Consider the following 19,957-nt stretch of genomic DNA (forward strand, 5'->3'; position numbering starts at 1 on the left):
GCCCCCGTCAGGCCGTGCGAGAAGCGACGGCAGAGCGCGGCGCGGCGCGGCTCCGGCTCCCCTTTCTCCCCAGCCCGGGCGAGAGGTGTCTATGGGGCACCCGCCGCCGCCGCCGCCGCCGCCGCCGGGTGCGAGCTCTATGGCGAGGAGGAGGAGGAGGAGCGCCAGCGCAGCGACCCAAGTAATCCCGCGCCCGCCGCGGGGCTCCGGGGGCAGGCGAAGGGGCGGGAACGGGGCCCCAGCGAGGGCGCGCCATGGCGCCAGCTGGGGCGGCGGGGGGAAGGAGGCGGGAGGGTATCTGGGGCTGGGGGTTCGGCCCGGGCCGGCGCGGAGTGATGACGTAGGGCTTTGTACCTGGGGCTTCGCCGTGGGACGGAAATTGGGAGTGGAGGGCGGTGGCCTAGATCCTCAGCTCCTCGTCTTCCTTCACGCAGCGGGGCCGGGCAGCCCGTCTGGCTCCGGGAAATGGTTCTCAGCACCTCGCGCCGGCTCGGGGCCGGGGGAGACGCTGCCCCATGACTTGAGTTGGCCGTGTGCTGCCCTCTCGATTCCCCGGGAGCCTGCAGTGCGGAGATGCTCCTCCCGCCCGGAGAAGGCCTCTGATGCTGGCACTGCATAGCGAGAGAGGTGGAGCAAAGCAACGTGGAGCTGCTGGGGCTTTTGCAGAGCGCGCGCGGGTGGGAGTGCGGCGAGGGGGGAGGGTCTCAGTGGAGGGGGTCCCTAGGTTCCCCTTTGGTTTCTGTTCCGAGAGCACTGGAGGTTACATTTGTAACATTGCTGCCGAGGTTAAAAGGCGCGCGGGAGAGGGAGGGAGTTCCCAAAGACCTCCTTTTCTTCTTATGAAGGTGCTTTAAAAATAAAAACAAAACCAAAAACAAAGACTTGTATGAAAAACGGCAGACGGAACACGTGGGATTTCTGTATCCAAGAATCAAAATGTTGGTCTGTATTTGTTACCATTATGTACCATGAAACGTGTGTCTTTGGCCCAGAAATGTGAGATGTACTTGGTAGGAAAAAATGCTAGAGTTTATAGAAAATTAGAACTGATTTAAAATTCCTTTTTCATTTTGCTACTATGGGCCAGATTCTACTCCCTCCTCCCATCAGGGGGCGTGGAGGGGAACTCTGGTCTCAATGCCTGCAAGTCATGAACTTTACCGTTAAGCCACATCCTCGAACTTGCTCTTCTGTAGATTCCAGTAATTTCTGAGACTGTTTGCTACTTTTGTCTCAGAAGGCTTTTCTTTAAAATTACTGGTTTATTTTGGTCCCATTCAGTATTGCTTGAATATATATCAGTAGATCTTGTATTGAAATCATATTTTGAATATTCTGATAATGAGTAGTAGAGGCAGATACAACTTTTGACCTAATACACATCTGATGTTTTCATTTTTTTTTTAACTTTCATCTGTGATTGCATTTCTTAGTATGAGTTGAACTTAAAACTATCTATAATTTTCTGGGAGTATTTTCAGATGCTTTGTGTGGGGCCCTAGAGATCTGGGAGACGATAGTGCATAGCTTGTGTGAGACCCAGAGTTCAACCGTTAGCACCTCATGTTTCCTTGCCCAAATGACATTGTATGTTGCCAGTGTTTTAGATACAAATGAAAAGTGTGAATTTTACTTGATACTAGAACTAGAAAACCTCTTCTTTCCTCCCCACTAACTAGTTGTGTAACTTACCTTAAAGTTACTTATAAAACTTTGGTTTTCTTAGAATCAAGGACTTTGAAAAAACTCTTTAATTTTAATCAGCTCATTTACTTTATGATTGAGATTTCTGATATGGCTGGTTTTTATTTTGACAGGTACATGAATAAAGGATAACGTGTTTTGTGAAACAAATCTCCAATCAAGTGTAACATTTTGATGCTTGGCATCTAGACTCTCGTGCCCTCACTATGCCAGCAGCAACTGTAGATCATAGCCAAAGAATTTGTGAAGTATGGGCTTGCAACCTGGATGAAGAGATGAAGAAAATTCGTCAGGTTATTCGAAAATACAATTACGTTGCGATGGTATGTTTTACTTAATCTTTGAACTGATTTTTTTTTAAAGGGTTTGTAGTCTTGAATTCAATCTTCTAGTTGATGTTTTAAAAGGTATTTTAAAAAGAAAGGGAGGCTTGGGGCCAGAGCGATAGCACGACAGGTAGGGCATTTGGTTTGTACATAGCCCACCCAGGTTCAATCCCCAGCACCCCATATGGTCCCCCAAGCACCACCAGGAGTAACCCCTGAGCATTGCTGGGTGTGACCCAGAAAGCAAAGAAAAAAGAAAGGGAGGCTTTGCCAATTCTTCTTGAAAAAAAACCCATTACAAACTCATCTGTAACTTTACAAATTGGGTTTATTGTTCATTGTACTGAGGGAATCATGAAACTTTTGAGTAAGAGAGTAAGTATTAAAGAGTTGCAGAGGTAGCTTAGGGGGCTAGGGCATATTCCTGGCACGCATCAGACCCCAACTTTGATCCCTGGCACCCAAGGTCAGATGGGTTCCCAAGTACCACTGGGTATTGCTATGGTGCTTTCCAGCACCATTGGGAAGTCCTAATCATTCATCCAAAAAGATACTGAAAAGCACGTGAAAGATTTGTGATCTTAGGGAGGAATTAAAGAAGTAAGATTTTGTTATGAATAAGATAATGTCCGAAAGATAACGTGGTTGGTGATGTTTGTCTGGAGGGACTACTCCCAGCTCTGCTCTGGGTTATCTGTGATATTTAATGTAGGGGAAAGTAATTGAATTTGTTGAGTTTCATGGTTCTAAAAGGTAATTTCTGTTTCTAGTTAGGAGAAATGCGTGATTGAATATAAATGTTGAGCAACTCATCTGCAATAGAATTCTTTTATTTTTGTCGATGTTTATTTTGGGTATTTGTGGATTGTGGTTGTGACCACTTAGTAATTACTGGGTCATAAAACTTGTTTTACAGGACACCGAGTTTCCAGGTGTGGTTGCAAGACCCATTGGAGAATTCAGGAGCAATGCTGACTATCAATACCAACTATTGCGATGCAATGTAGACTTGTTAAAGATAATTCAGCTAGGACTGACTTTTATGAATGAGCAAGGAGAATATCCACCAGGAACTTCAACATGGCAGTTTAATTTTAAATTTAATTTGACGTAAGTAGGAAATAAATATAACCCAAACTTTAAAAAAATCTGTTTAATTTTTGGATCTTGGGTTGTATGAATTTCTAACTGAATTTATCATCTTGTAAATATATATAATCAAAAAATTTTATGTTTTATAAAATCATACTTTTCAGTTAGCATCTTAAAATTCAGGTTTTAAAGTCTTTTCCAAATGTTTTGTCCACATTGAAAAAAGAAATGTAACCTTTTGAAATAGATTATAAATCTATATAAAATGTTTAATACATTATAGTTACATTGTAATATTGCATTGTCCTATTTAGTAGGGTTTACTTGTGTAATCAGTTTAATCTCAGAGAGCCCAGCAAGCTTACTGAGAGTATCCCACCCGCATGGCAGAGCCTGGCAAGCTACCCGTTGGGTATTCATTATGCCAAAAACAGTAGCAACAAGTCTCATAATGGAGACATTACTGGTGTCCACTTGAGCAAATTGATGAACAACGGGATGACAGTGCTACAGTGCTACTTGTGTGATACAGTTTAACATGAGATTTAAAGGAGTTTTAATGCACTATTTAGTTAAGCTCTTTTAATGTACTCTTTAAAATATGGTCAAAGCTTAAAATGTACATTACTGGGGCTAGAGCAGTAGCACAGCGGGTAGGACATTTGCCTTGCACACGGCCGACCTGGGTTCGATTCCCAGCATCCCACATGGTCACCCGAGTACCGCCAGGAGTATTTCCTAAGTGCATGAGCCAGGAGTGACCCCTGTGCAGCGCTGTGTGTGACCCAAAGAAGCAAAAAAAAAAAAAAAAAAAAAGTACATTGCTATTCAAACAGATAATAACTTTTGTACGTTCCAGAAACACTGAAAACTGCCCTTATTCTTTTCCCAAAGATAACATTTTTTGAAATCAATACTACCTCATTTGTTTTGTGTTAATTTTTTTTAGACGAGTCATCAAAACATTTTGTATTACTGAAATACTGTTGTGATCTCGGTACATGAGAAGGAGGGGACCCATCAGTATCTCCCTTTTGTTAAGATCAGCAGTTTGCTTTTCTAGAAGCATCTTTGTTTTTGTAACAACTGCTTTGGTAGAATGACAGGACTTTTTTCCGTATTCAGAGAGGGCCACTGTAATTTTGCAACCAGGCTTTGCTACAGTTAATACTGATACTGTCTTGGGAGATGTTTAAGGAGAAGAATAGTGAAAAGATTAAGTAGAAAAGGTTAGTTGAAAGATAAAAGGTGTTCTGACTGATGTTGAGGCATGAACAGAATGCTGAATATTTTTAAGAAATACAGAAATTGACTTTGCTTTAAGTGACTACAATGAGTGTGTCAGCCACTGCTGCACTACATACCAGGGAGATATTGAGGAAAGGTTTTGGCCGTGTTATTATAACTTAGTGTTTCCATAGCTGTTCCCAGTGTTCTCTAGTGTCATAGTCCAAGAATTTGCATTATTACAGACTAATTACTGTTAAAAGATTCTTTCTAAATTCAATTTAGAATTAATTTGTACAGAAAAGATTTTGAAGTCATCAATTGTGTATCACAGTAGTGATTGATACTTCACAGAATTATTTCGGTGGGAGGTGGAGGTGTGAGTGTCCTTCCTGCAGTGTTGGGCTGGTTGGTGGGCAGTTCACTGTAGTGACCTGAGGATAGGATGCTTGAGGATCCTGTGGTGCTGGGATTACCCATTCCACCCAGACAGCTGCTGGCTGGGCTGCATCCAAAGTGCCTGAGGGACCGTGTATATGTCCCAGCCCCTGTAGTATCTTCCCAGCCCCCTTACAGAATCCTTTTAATCAGATTGTAGGATTACAGGGGACCATGAATTCTGGTTTACAGAGAAGACGCTGATAATTTTCTTCAAGGAAAATGGCAGTGGAAAGGAACTTGAGAGAGTACTGTAAGAGAAGGAAAAACAAAATCAAATGGTGGTTTATATTGTTTTTACAGATACTACACAGGCATTTGAAGTTAACAGATATTTGTCGGTTAAGGAGGTTGCAGACAGTTCAGGATTAGAGTATATGACTAGCCAAGACTTTTGAGAAGTAGCTGATATATCATCTTAAGGCATTGGCGGTAATAATAATGAGATCTTATCTTCAAATCTAAAAAAGATTATAAGGAACAGAGTAATAGTTCAGCAAGTATTGAGCTTGCCTTGCATGCCGCCAACCAGGGTTTGATCCCTGGCACCCGATAAGGTTCCCTGACCCTTCCAGGAGTGATCCGTTAGCTTAGAGCCAAAAGTAAGCCCTGAGCACTGCCAGGTGTGGCCCAAACAGCCAAAAATAAATTAAAAAATTTAAAATTAAAAGATCTTAAGATGGGTAGATGTAAAATAGCTATGTTGAAGACTTGCTCTTTGTAAAACATTTCTTTATGGAGGCCATTATTTAAAGTTGTATGGGCAAAGGTTTTTGAAACTTAGAGATCTGAACTATTAATATTCAGTGGTCAGAGGTCAGATATGTTGGGAAAATAATGTTCCAATTAGAGCTGATTGCAATTGAATAACTGAATATTTAATAAATAATTAGATGATTGCTATTCTGTTTTTTTCCTCCCCCAAGCTGTGCCTAAAAGTGAGAGCAAAAGTTATAGGAAAAGTCTATTAGAACTGAATAGTACGCACCCTGTTAATAAGTTAAGGGAGAAATAATTCCAGAAATTTTTTTTGTGTGTGTTATATATGAGAAAAGGATGAAAGGTAGAAAGAGACTAGAAAAAAATACAAATGAATAGGGGCCAGATAATACAGAGATTAAAGTGCTTACCTTGCTGCAGCCAATCTTGGTTTGACTCCCAGTAACACTTTTCCCTGAGCACCACTGGGAGTAAAGAATTTGCAGTGTTAGATGAAAAGGTAGAAGAAATCTTAGATTTGTCAGAATCCTTGCTCATTTGTTGTGTTGACAATTCTAAAGTGATTGGATCAGTCCTGACTTTTCAGTATGAAGTAATGATTGCAGGTTACTTTGTTGGCTATCAAGTGAAAGTATTGTAGAAAAGTTTCCATCCAGAGAGAGAAAATAAATAGTTTTAAGTTTTAAAATTATGAAGGAAGTTGAAATTTGAAGGACAGTTTATGTGGTTTGAAATTTGAGTTTGTGAGAATTCGAGAAAGACAGTCAGTTCCAAGCCTCGAGGGAGTATTTTCCATTTCCTCTCTGTCTCTGAATTTGAGAAATGACAAACGGTGGTAATTTATAGGGGGAAAAAGCTACAGGAAAAATAAGTACCTAGGAGAGTTACTTGATTGTAATGATGAGAAAAGGAAAGCTAAGGATAATTTTGCATTGATGACATTTTATTTCTCAAGTTAATGAGAAATTAAGTCCATGAAATTTATTTTATGAGCAAAATTATAAATAACCAAATATTAAGTTGGTGGAAGATTCTGTTTTGGGGAGCCTGGAGAGATAGTATAAGTAAGTGCTATCCTTGCGTGCACCCAGACTTTACTCCCGGCATTGCATAGGATCCTTCAAGCCCTGCCAAGAGTGAAACTGAACGCAGAACCAGGAATAAACCTGAGCACTACCATGTGTGGCCCTAAAACAAAGAGAGATTTGTGTTGTTAGAGAATTTAGATTTTTTAACTCCTAATTTTGGATATTTGGTTCCCTTGCATCTAATTGCTATAGGAAGTGCTCAGTCTGTTTGGAGGACTTAGAAAACAAGTTGAAAATGATTTGATGCTTTAATAGAAGAGAAATTGGGTGAATGAATACCAGTGATGAGTACATACCTTTGCATATGGAGTAAGACACATATTAAAGTTCTTGTAAATGGGAAATAAAGGTATTTCATCTGGTATGTATAGTCTAGATATATAACATGATTTGGAGATACTTAAAACATTGTCTTTGGACCAGAGAGGTAGTATTACCTTGCATGCAGTCTCCATGACCCCAGTTCAATCCCTTGTACCATATGTTGTCCCTGAGCATCACTAGAAGTCATTCCTTAGTATTGAACTAGGAATAGATCCTGAGCCCTGCTGGGTGTGGCTCAAAAGCCCCCCTCTTGGGGGCCGGAACGATAGCACAGCGGGTAGGGCGTCTGCCTTGCACGCGGCCGACCCGGGTTCGATCCCCGGCATCCCATATGGTCCCCCAAGCACTGCCAGGAGTAATTCCTGAGTGCAAAGCCAGGAGTAACCCCTGAGCATCGTTGGGTGTGACCCAAAAAGCAAAAACAAAAACAAAAACAAAAAAAGCCCCCCTCTTCCCCCAAAATCATACTTTCTCTTTCTGAATAAATCATAATTAAGCCATTCACTACGGTTGGGCCTTTAAATTGTCTGCCTTTTTTGGGGAGGCCATACCTGGCAGTGCTGTTCAATACTAGGCGGGGGTGGGGAGGTGTTTCTTGATGTGCAATTCCAGGCATTGAACCTGGGCCTCCCAGCGTGCTGAGTATGTCACAACCCATTGGGCTGTCTTCACAGCCCAGTTTTCCACTTTTCTTGGGGGTGGTGGTGAGGGGGCAAAACCCAGATGTGCTCAGGGCTCATCCAATCTCTGCATGTAGAGATCACTCCCTGACAGGCTCAGGTGACCATATAGGTTGCCATGTTCAAGCCAGGTGCTCTACTCACTGTGCTATCTGGTCTCAGCCCAGCTGTCCACTTTTAAAACTTTAACCTTTGTCTTTAAATAGAAGGCCACTTTTAATATACATCTCTACCATTTATTTTATTAGTAGGTATCCAAAAATATGAATATTTTAAGCTTTGTACAAAAGATGTGGTTATTTTTATGGCTATTGATATGTTTAATTTGCACATACGTTGGGAGTAAAGAGGAAGATAAGATTGAGATTGTTTTCTGCAAAATTGTGTTCATTTTAAGGGTGATGTAATTGCTTTTTAAAACCTATCTAAATATTAAATCTTAATGTTTTAAAGTTTGCTACTCCAACTCCAATAAAATAAAGGTGTGTCTAATGTGAAAATATTAAAAAAGTTAAGTATTACTAAAAATAACAATGACTTGCTCTTTTGACTTGTGAGAATGTTTTGTTTTTGCTTATTTTTTTTTTTGGTATCTAGTGGAGGTACTAATTTTTATCAAATTCAAACTTTTGATGTTTTCTCATTAATTGTGCAGTTCTTAGATAAACTTGTTTTCTTAGTGATCTAAGTTTGTTAAATATTAGGTATTACAATTTATATTCTACTTTGCACTTTTTCTTTCTCAAGATTCTTTACATAAATTTAAAGAGGTTTACGTTTTTAAAACATAGAATGTGAGCCAGAACTGCCTTGAGGTTGATGTATTTCCAAATTTTAAAACTGGCAACAAGTTTAAAAATACGAATTTGTGTCACAGGTTCCATTTATATTTGTTGACAGAAAAGTTTCAGTGTGGGGTTGGAGAGATAGTACAGTAGATAGTAGAGTGTTTGCCTTGTATGGGGCCGATCCAAATTCAATCCCCCAGCATCTCATAGGGCATATGATCTCCAAGCATTGCCAGGTGGGATTCCTGAGTCTAGAGCCAGGATTAAATCCTGAGCACCTGTTGTGACCTAAAAACAAAAAGGAAAAAGAGAATTTCATTGCATTTACTGAATTTAACATCTAATTTAAAAAGTTTTAATTTTTAAAATGTAACTTGAAATTGTGGTGTCTCTTTGTTCTTTTTCTTAAACCAGTTTTACATAGCTTTCACTCCTGTCTTTTTTCTTTTCTTTTTTTTTTATTTGATAGTGTTAACCTAAATTTTATACTGGTTAATCTTTAATACTTGGAATGATGACATTATTGTTCATTATCATTCTGAGTTGATTGAGCTGAGCAGGAAGCCAGCTGGGCAACTGCTGCTATTCTTTTTTTTTTTTTTTTGCTTTTTGGGTCACACCTGGCGATGCACAGGGGTCACTCCTGGCTCTGCACTCAGGAATTACCCCTGGCGGTACTCAGGGGACCATATGGGATGCTGGGAATCGAACCCGGGTCGGCCGCGTGCAAGGCAAGCGCCCTACCGGCTGTGCTATTACTCCAGCCCCCAACTGCTGCTATTCTTAGATTTTTAGCTAAACTATTTTAACTACTTCTGTGAAAGTATAAAAAATTTTTTTTTCTACATTTGATAGAATTTTTGAGATTAGAGGAACATTTCAAAATTTGAAATGGAGAATCATGGGAAAGGCAGTTAATTGATTTGTAGACTCAAAACTTGTTTTCACAATTTAAAAGTGCTTTTGACAGCAAGTTTCTTGATTCTATTTGGAGATTTACATAGCTTAACTGCAGTTTTTTTTTTTCAACTTTCTTTAATGAGAAGTATTTAATCAGGAGTAAGGTATGGAATTGGTTCCAGTTATTTTATAAAATAACTTTTTCAATTAAATTTAGGGAATAGTACATTAACTCATCTGAATTATATTTCAAAAATTATGCAGAAAAAAGCAAAATAACTTTATTTTTGTTTACCAGACTTGATTATAAAATACTTTTGTTACTCATGCTGATCTCTCCTGGGGATTGCAATTTAATAGGTCTAGGGATGGGACTTGGGGATTTATATTTTTTGAAAGCTCTGTGGGTTATTTGGTAAAGACTGACTTAAACATTACATCACTCTGTTACACCCCATTTCATCTTGTGCTAACATACTAATAAAAGTCATTGACCTCCTGAAGCATAGGTTCTGATCAAAATGATAAAATGTAAACTTAATACAGACCAGATAACATGAAACTGGAAAAATAATTTCTTATATCTGGTTATAATTGCTAAAGGCCATCTCAATATGAGCATCAGGGCTTAATATTCTCATTGCTTAAGGTACATAAATTGCATGATAAGGCCAAAAGTATCTTTTAAGTGAAAAAAAGAAAATGAGATTTATTCATGTACCTTCCTGAGGCTTTTCCATGATAAATTTTGATGATGATCATTATTGTTGGGTTGTTTGTTTGGGGATCACACCCAGTGGTGCTCAGTGCTCATTCGTGGCTCTGCACTCAGGGATCATTCATGGTTTGACTCGGGATGCCAGGGATCAAACCTGGTTTGCCCATGTGTAAGGCTAGTGCTCTACCCACTGTACTATCTCCCCAGCCTCCCTTTTTATAATCACTGGTTTTTATTATTTTTGAAGATATTTAGAAACAAATTAGTTTCTAGATAATAGACCTTAAGAATGCTTCTGGACCCAAGTGAAATGTTCCTCTGATTTTACTATTTTAGTTAACGATTTTAATAGGAGGGCTGGGGTGACAGGACAGCAGGTAGGGCCTTTACCTTGCATGCAGTCGACCCGGGTTCAATTTCCAGGATCCCATAAGGTCCCCTGAGCACCGCCAGGAGTAATTCCTGAGTGCAAAGCCAGGAGTAATCACCAGGTGTGACCCAAAAAGAAAAAAAAAAACAGATTTTAATAGGATTGTCTGTACTCTTAATTTTCAGAAACATTTCTTGTAATCGCTTTTTTAATTGAATATTTTGGAGAGCCATATGGTGTGCTAAAAATTCAAAGTGGCTATGTTCTTGGCTTAAATAAAATCTTCAAGTATTGGTTTATTATTTAGCTTTCCTTTCTTGATATTTGTATGGCAGTCTTACTAGAATAAGATTCTTAGAAGTAGGTACTTCATTTTAGAAGCTTGACTGCTGATTGGATCATCTGAAAGCCTCTATTAGTGAAAGGATGGCTGCTTTCCTCTTTTAAGATGGAATATAGTTTACTGGGCCATATCACACCTCTTCTACCTGGTTCTTCCTTGAGAGGTGAGCTAAACAGACTCTTCCAGCACATCTGTGATTACTGCTGCGTTTGGCAACATTCAAATGACACAGAAAGCCCCTGAAAAAAACTTTGTTTCTTTGTCTTGGAACCACTGGAGTAAAATGTTGCCCCTCTCCACATCCTCTTAATTTTTTTGACTTGTAAAAGGTTGATGAAATTAAGTAAATGGTAAAGATTAAGTGTTACCATTGGACTTTGTGAATTGTTTTCTGCATGATTTCATGCGTGAGCACATGAATCATGACCTTTATATTTAAGTTGTATTTTTCTTGCCACCTACATGAGACATTGGAATAGTTTAACCCAAGCCAGTCTTCTAATCTTATAGCTGGCACTGGAGTTACAGATGTAAGTGGGAGAAACAAGTTTGAGATGTGACACTGTTGATTGTTGTCTTTTTCCTTGCCAGGGAGGACATGTATGCCCAGGACTCCATAGAGCTACTGACAACATCTGGTATCCAGTTTAAGAAACATGAAGAGGAAGGAATTGAAACACAGTATTTTGCAGAACTTCTTATGACTTCTGGAGTGGTCCTCTGTGAAGGGGTCAAGTGGTTATCATTTCATAGGTAAAAGGACGAAATTGCAAATAACACAGTGCTGCTTCACACTTGGCTTGGGTTGCTGTTTTAGCAATATCAGGCCTAGTTCTACAAATAGTTGGATAACATTTTGCATCTCTCCCAGCTCTCAACAGACTCTTGTTGGTTAATTTAAAAATAAGGGAATTTTGTTAGCTTATGTGAAGGACAGTATTATATATTCTGTATATTGTATATTGTATATATCTCAACTGTACCAGCTGAGAAATAGACATTGGTTTAAATGCATGAGATTTATTATTATGGTGCTACTCTTTGAAAGGGAGTAATATGGTGCTGGGACTCAAACTAGGACACAAGCTAAGCTGGTGCTCTACCACGTGAGTCATATAACCAGGCTCTAAATTAGTAAAAAGTTTTTGAGTTTCTTCATGCTTTAGGATTTCCAACTTTGGCCTGTGGCATGATTATAGTGAAAGACTGTGTATTGCAACTACTGATTCAGTACTGAGCAGTACTTGACATAGGAAATACTATTTAATACAAGTTTGCTGCCTACCTAATTTGAGTATAGTACATATATATCACCTAATAGGATAAGGATTTGCCTTATTGTCTTTAGTAGAAATAGATTAAAACATAAAACATGGCAGTAAAAAAATGTGTAACTTGACAAATATGTGAATAAACCAGTCCAGAATAGAGTCTGAAGTGTAGACTCAGTGCTACTTCACACTCGGCTTGGGTTTGGTTTGCTGTTTGGTCTGGTTTTGGCCCCACGCCCTGCTGTGCTCAGGGCTTGCTTTTGACTTGCCCTTGGAGTACTCATGGACCATATGAGGACCATATGGAGTATCAGGGATCAGACTGGGTCAGGTGTATGCAGGACACAAGCTCCTGACCTGCTATATGATCTCTCTATCCCTAGATTTTATTAATTTTAGAAATATCTTTTGAAACGTTTTTGAGAAACCTTTTCTTGTTGTAAAAGAAGCAGCAGGGGCTGGAGAGCTAGTACAGCGGGTAGGGCATTTGCCTTGCATGTGGCTGACCCGGGTTCAATTCCCAGCATCCCATATGGTCCCCTGAGCACCACCAGGAGTAATTCCTGAGTCCAGAGCTAGAAGGAACCCCTGTGCAATGCCAGGTGTGACCCCCAAAAAATAAATAAATAAAGAAGCAGCAGCAGCAGCATCCTGTCCTGGCTTTATACTGACTGTGTTCTTTCATTTAAGAAATACTCAGCAAATACTGTTTTCTTAGCACTGGGTTATTAAATGAATAAAACTAATGATTCATGTCTTAGATTTTAGACTATATCGGACTGGTTTATTTGGATATTTGTCAAGTTACATATTTTTTACTGTCATAAAATGTTTTCTTGATGTTTAAATCTATTTCTAGTAAAGACAAATTTGCAAATCCTTATTCCTTTTAGGTAGATATGTACTGTTTATAGTCAGGTAGCAAACTTGCCAGCTACCACCACTTTAGGTCCCTTTTGTTTATTATTTCTGCTTTGAATTTCTTTAATAAGCTCCAGTGGTAAAGCTTTTTTTCCTTTTTCTTTTTTTAAAACTGGAAGTAAAATTTTGAACCGTAAAATTTTTATTGATATCTTTCCTAGAAAGATACATAATAACATGCCAATGAATGTTTATTTAGTTCCACTGTGTTCAATAAAGAAATTTTAAAGTTTTTTTTTTTTTTATGTGTTTGGGCCACTCTAATCCGCACTCCAGGGCTACTCTAGATTCAGTGCTTAGGTCCCTGATGTGGTGTTCTGAGCATCACTTGGAACCAGGAATGGAGCCTGGGCCTGCAGAGTATGCTCTCAGCCCACTGGGCTGTAAAGATATTTTTAAAACAAGATTCTTGCCCTTTCACCTGCATGAATAATATATATGCTTTTTCTTTTTCTTTTTTTGTTGTGGGGGGAGGTGTGTTTGGGCCCCACCTGGCAGTGCTCAGGACTCTGCTTAGGAATCACTCCTGTGCTTGGGTTTCCATATGTGGTGTTGGTGTTTGAATCTGGGTTGACTGCATGCATGGCAATTACATTAATCCCTGTGCTGTATCTGTCTGGTCCTCGAAACAGTACATACATTTTAAATAGAGTACAAGAAATCTCTGGGAACTAGACTCTTACAGGGAAGGCATTTTCTGAGAAATCTTGAAGTTGACAGGTAAAAGAATGTGTGTAATTGTAGCACTGGAGTGTAGTACAGAGAGCTGAGGAATGAGTTAAAAGAAATAGGACATGTTGATTTGAGGGAGTAGGAATTGGAATTTTGTTCCAGCCCTGTTTGCAGCGAAGCAGGACATTGTCCTGGGGATGCTGGAATAGTTCAGAGGACAGTGCTAGCCTCTGATGCAGTTGCAGACATTTTCTGTTGGTTGCTTAAAGACCATAGATGAGGACACTGAGTGATATACTGAAGAGGGACTGGTTAGACCAAGATTGGGAACTTAAGCTCTAGCAGGTAGTTCCTACCTCCTACTGCCTTTTTTTTTTTTTTTCACTTTTTTGGGGCTTTCTCTTGGCTCTACACTCAGATCACTCCTGGTGGTGATTGGAAGACCATTTGGGATGCCAGGGATCAAACCTGAGTCTGCCACATGCAAGGCAAGCAGCTACCTACCTGCTGTATGCTCCAGCCCCTACCTTCACTTCTTGTGTGCTGTTCTTGTTACCTGTTGGCTATTGGGAAGTTATAATGAAAAGGAAAACCATATTCAAGTGTGAGCCACTGGTGGAAGGCACCAATGTGTTAAGGGAAGTGGAAATAATTTCTAAGGAAATTGCTTTTTGGAATTTGAACTGGATGAGTCCTTTACGTAAAAGATGAGGAAGATCTGCGTTATTTTTGCTAGCATTCTTCTGACAGTTCTGGTTAAGGTTACATGTATCAAGTCTCATTTTCATAAATACATCTATTTTCATATATCTCTGAGAAGTTTGCCACAGGAATTCTCTATTCAAGAATCAGTATAGTGACTACAGACTTGATAATACAGATCTGTATTTGAGATCTCTGGATGATAAAGTGACTAATTCTTAACACCCTGTAAAAGATGTTATTTTCCATTATCATTATAAAGTATATGTTGTTTTGTTCTCATGCACTTTGGTGGGGTAAAGGAGATGATTCCTTTTTTGCCTACAAAAAAGGAATTACTGTATCAGAAAATATTTTCATATTTATAATATCTTATTCTTTCAACACTTTTATAGTGGTTATGACTTTGGCTATTTAATCAAAATCCTGACCAACTCTAACTTGCCTGAAGAAGAACTTGACTTCTTTGAGATCCTTCGACTGTTTTTTCCTGTCATTTACGATGTGAAGTACCTCATGAAGAGCTGCAAAAATCTAAAAGTAAGACCTCAAGTGACTTTCTGTTATCAGCCCACTGCTCATACAAATGACTGACATAAGATTCTAGCTTGAGGTATTGATTTAAATGCTATTTCATTAGTCTTATACTAAATATAAGTATATAATTGGGTCACTTGGCTCTTTTTCTTACATAAATATTTACAGGAAATTCTCTTTTGAAACTTCAGTGTATGCTGGCAAAGTAAGTTTTCAGCAAAATTCAAACTAAGTTTCAGGGCTTTGTCATTGCTTACCAGAACGAAAACCGTAAACCAGCAGAGGAACGTGCGCACTGGTGAAGTTGTCTCTCGCAACATACACATACTCTGCATGATAAAATTTGAAGTGGATTCAGTAATGTGCAGATTTACTCAGCAAACTTAGTTTCTCCTTCAGTTTTTTTTCTTCAGCTTCTTTTGAGTAGTGGCTATTGTATTTGGGTCTGGTCATTGAATCATAAATTATAGCTGAAGGGTAAATGTGTCATTAGCACCCTTTTCCCAAAATTCCATTTATTAATAATAAATGTGTAAATTCTGTCTAGGCAGATAGCTTTTATTCTGATGCTGCTTCATTTGTTTGTAATAATTTGTTATTTATAAGCATTAATTCTTTGAAAGCTTTTTTTAATTATTCGGGGCCACAACCGGCAGTGCTCAGGGATTGTTCCTGGCTCTGTGCTTGTGTGTAACCCCTGGCGATGCTGAGGATCTAACTAGCATCAGATGCATGCAAGGCAAGTGCATTACTATGTGTACTGTCTCTATAACCCCATGAAAAGGAAAATTTTTTATAAGGAAAGTTGCTCCTTCATTTTGAGAATAAATGATGATGCAGACTCATAAGTTAGAATTCTTATGCATTTGATTTGTTACAATAGCTTTATTTTGTATAAATTACAGCAGTAGATTGGTGGGAAGCTTGGAAATTCTCAAGTGTCTAATTTTATAATAGATGGACTCATTTTGAGTGTAGTTGGTGAATGTTACCCTTTATGCTTGGTACCTTGTGTATGATTTGCTTCATCGTATCTTTAATAAAGTGTTTCGCTTGTCATGTGCATTAAAATTTTTGATAGAGACATATTTTCCCATATAGGAGTTCATTTTCTGTGAAAGTTTAGCAGAAGTTTCATTTCTTACATTCAACAAATGCATTGTTAAAAGTTCATATTCTCTCGATCTTTATAACAGCCATCTTTATATAAAGTTCCTTTGTATTCGGGTCACTAAGTTATGTTTATTTGTAACTTCAGGCATAGCTTTTGTTGTTCCAGTGTTTTACTTCTGACAGGCAATTTTTTCATTTCTTCCAGGGTGGTTTGCAGGAAGTTGCCGAGCAGTTAGAGTTGGAGCGGATAGGACCTCAGCACCAAGCAGGGTCTGACTCACTACTCACAGGAATGGCCTTTTTCAAAATGAGAGAAGTATGAAGACATCAGTGCCTTTTTTACACTTGGTGGTTAGGTTGAGAACATTAAAAGTCTTATGAAAAAGGTTTTGGACAATAAATACTTTTTAAGGGAAGGTATGATTTGAGTTACTATAGAAGTCACATTTGTCACATTTGGATGAATTACTTTAAAAATCAGTCATACTGGAATTCAGTTCAGAAAGAAATTTTAAAAGAGGTTTTTTTTTATAGATTAAGATGCATGACATTACCTTTGAAGTGGTATAGTCCATTCACATTATTTATGTGATAAAAGTCAGGTAAGAGTGAGGTGAGACAATTTACCTCAGCTCAAATACATTGCTACTTAGGATTACCAAGTTTTCTTTCTGTAGTTACAATCAGTGCTACTCTGCCAAGTCAAGGTATCTTTGGTGTGATTAAGCATTAAACTCTTGGAAAAAAATTTTTTTTCATACTTTTTTTAGTACTTTGAGGATTATACTGGGGCTGAGAAATGTACTTACTCCAAGGATCATTTTCAGATTTATAGCATCACTTTTGGTCCATGCAGTGCAAACCAATAAGAAGCATCCATGTCTATTCCATCATCAACTATGTCTGGAGCATTTCAGACCTGTCAGCCGGATAATTCTCATTCTAATTTATAGAGTAGGATTTTTTTTTTCTGATATATTGAGTTGCACAAAGAGATTTTTAATTCCAGAGTAGTTATTTCTGGAGTGGTAGTCAAGTCAAATCAAATTGGCTGACCCCCGTTGAGGCACATGGTAGTCAATTCCTCCAGTGTAAAAAAAGTTAGTTAATAAGCAGTGAAATTTAGTAGCTACAAGTCTACTCCTATTCTCATGTCGTTAACTAATATGTTCAGATATGCTTCACCTTAGATAAAGTCCATTATATAGAAACTGACTAAAACAGACATAAAAATTTTACTTCTGTAAAATCTTTACTATGGCATTCTTTTGAGCATGTCTTCTTTGCACATTAAAGAATTGATAACTCTTGGAAACTTCAAACTTTATAGAAATGTATAAGAATAGATGGAATAATGTTTTGCCATGTGGCAGATTCAGAAATGATTTGGACTATTAATAAGTAAATATTTTGTACTTCTTTAAAATTACATTTTGGATTGTCAGGTCTACATTAAATTTTTACATTAAATTTAAGCTTTTTGGCCACAGCCAGTGGTACTCTAGGCTTACTCCTGGCTCTTTGCTCATGGATTACTCCTTGAGCAATCCTCTGAGCAGGGCTCAGAGAACCATATGGGGTGCAAGGGATTTGAGTACGGGTCAGCGGTGTGCAAGGCAAATGCCCACTATTCTGTTTTGCTCTAGCCCTGCTCTACATTTTAAAATATGACTTAGTGTTTTGATTACTAGTGATAGTAGGTTCTCTTCTGCTGCTGACTCATTATTTTATGAATAATCAGATTTTAGTCTAGAACATACAAAATGTTCTAGAACACAAACATGATAGGGTTTTACTGCTTTAGCCAGTCACTTGCACATAGACCCAAGGTTTTAGGCTTTTCCCTTCATCCCCGTAGCCCTCCTCACTGGTCATCAACTGTTTCCATTTGTTTCTACTATTGAAAATTGTTAATGGAGTAAAAATATCTGCTATTTTTCTATGATTACACATTTTCATACAAGTAATGTAAGTGTTAGCAGGAAAGACATATTTATACAATGTTGGTTATGTGTTTCTTTGGTTTCTTTTGGCTTAATTCTTGAGAAATACCTTCATTGAATTTGAACTTGTGGCCTCAAAAAAGCACCAGAGAAAAGGAGTTCTCGTTGTTAATGAAGGAAGTACTTACATAGGAAGTAAATATAATTGAAATATAAATTACAAGTGGTATCTTTTGGTTAAAATTATCTTTTTCCCCCCCAAATTCCTTTTTAGATGTTCTTTGAAGATCATATTGATGATGCCAAATATTGTGGTCATTTGTATGGCCTTGGTTCTGGTTCATCCTATGTACAGAATGGCACAGGGAATGCATATGAAGAGGAAGCCAACAAGCAGTCATGACATGAAATAGTCCTTTTATTTTTATTTTATTTGAGCTTCACACATGCTTGTATATAGGTTTTATCTCTGGTTGAATCCCTTGAACAATAGATAATACTTTTTTTTCTCTCATAGCCCATTTTATTTTCTGCCTCTCAGAGTATGACCATTCCTATCTCAGATCTTAATAAATAGAAAAGTATTCAGGTTAAATTTGGCCTTAATATACTTATTAGCAGGTGTTTGAATGGGAAAATATGTCATACTGAATATTTTGATAAACTGTCTACCTGAACTTGGTGGTTTTCCCCCTTTCCTAAATTAACTAGCACTGATTGTAATTTATTCCCCTATTTCATGTCTCCCTTCCATTCTACAGGTGTTTTAGCTATTTGAGATTGTGGACCATCAATTTTGCACTTTAGAGAGTGATTCTTACTCAAATCCTCTGTTTTATTAGAAACTTTGGGCTTTCTTGCTCTTACCTGGAAAAAATGACCATCTGCCAACTGAATACAGTATTGTTTTTGACCCATGGAATATATAACACATGCATTGTGCAGACGGTTAATTCAGCAAGACTACAAAAAATGGACAAAAAACTACTGAGGAACTTAGTAACTGCTGTTTTCTGTATGTAGTGTTTAATCTTCCAAACACATCTAGTGTCTGTCAGTTTCTAAATGGCATGTGCAGGCTGCTCTGTGACTGAACAGTTTGTCAAACCAGCTTTACACCCTTCAGGAAAAATTCCTTGTGATTGGATGTTGAATATCTGCCAGGAAACTGGTAGTCCAGATGTCGAAGCTGCAGTCATAATAGCACACTTCCCTTGATTTACTTTTGGTTCCATCACTGTTTATCCTTATTTTAAATTTTTTTAAAAATTTCATAGCCATACTTACGATGCTCTTGATTTGATGATTCCACAAATCAATTTCATTAAAGTCCAAAGAGAATAAGTATTTAGGCATATTTTATATCAAATTAGAAGACAAAAAGTTGTGTTCTCACAATAGCAGAAGATTAAAGTAATGGAGAGATTTGGTGCAAAACAACAAAATACGAAAAAGTATATAGCTATATAAAATGGCCTGAGGAGTGTAATGCTTGTTTATTTTTTTGTGTATATCTTTGCAATCTATTTTATATATATTGACAAAAGAGACTGTGAAATATTTAGCCATGCAGAATATGTGACCAGACCAGAGCATGTGTAGGAAGACTTCCTGGTAATCATTAACTCTACCCAAAATGATGGACTGCAACTTATGATGTGTGTTATCTACACTTCAATCAGTAATATTAGCAAATCTTTAAATGTTAGCCACATTGGTTTGTTTCTCTTGTACATTATTCATGATAGTACAATGCTGTAACTGGGTGGTCCTTTTTAAACAAAACATTATTTGCAAAACAGAGGGTATTATTTGTTTTTAAAGCTTTTGTAAATAAAGGCTTCAGAAATGTTTTCATATATATGTTGATGACTGGTAATTTTTTTTTAGAAATATTTATTTGGGGTATTTTTGTTTTACTTGATTTTAATTTGGGTCACTGAATAGAACACCATAACTTCTGTTTAACCTTTTCATTGAAAAATCAATCAGAGCCCTCTGTATTTCAACAGTGTTGGCTTATTATTTTCTGATACCTCAACTAGATTTTAAGAATTTCTACTTCTACTTTTCAGGAATG

At 38.0% G+C, this 19,957-nt stretch overlaps 1 protein-coding gene across 2 annotated transcripts; it reads left to right on the forward strand.

Moving 5' to 3' along the window:
- Nucleotides 1-27: 27 nt before the first annotated feature.
- On the forward strand, nucleotides 28-19,738 carry CNOT7 (CCR4-NOT transcription complex subunit 7). 2 transcript variants are annotated; one of them, XM_055118244.1, is made up of 7 exons: nucleotides 28-181; nucleotides 1,818-2,027; nucleotides 2,947-3,140; nucleotides 11,310-11,471; nucleotides 14,680-14,824; nucleotides 16,140-16,250; nucleotides 18,152-19,738. In XM_055118244.1, exons 2-7 carry the CDS (start codon nucleotides 1,911-1,913, stop codon nucleotides 18,278-18,280), a joined length of 858 nt encoding a protein of 285 aa, XP_054974219.1. In that variant the 5' UTR covers nucleotides 28-181; nucleotides 1,818-1,910; the 3' UTR covers nucleotides 18,281-19,738. The 2 variants fall into 2 exon arrangements, with proteins under 2 accessions (XP_054974219.1, XP_054974296.1); XM_055118321.1 differs by lacking the exon at nucleotides 28-181 and adding an exon at nucleotides 358-627.
- Nucleotides 19,739-19,957: the final 219 nt, after the last annotated feature.

This window comes from Sorex araneus, chromosome 1 (genome assembly GCF_027595985.1).
Source record: "Sorex araneus isolate mSorAra2 chromosome 1, mSorAra2.pri, whole genome shotgun sequence".
NCBI lineage: Eukaryota > Metazoa > Chordata > Mammalia > Eulipotyphla > Soricidae > Sorex > Sorex araneus.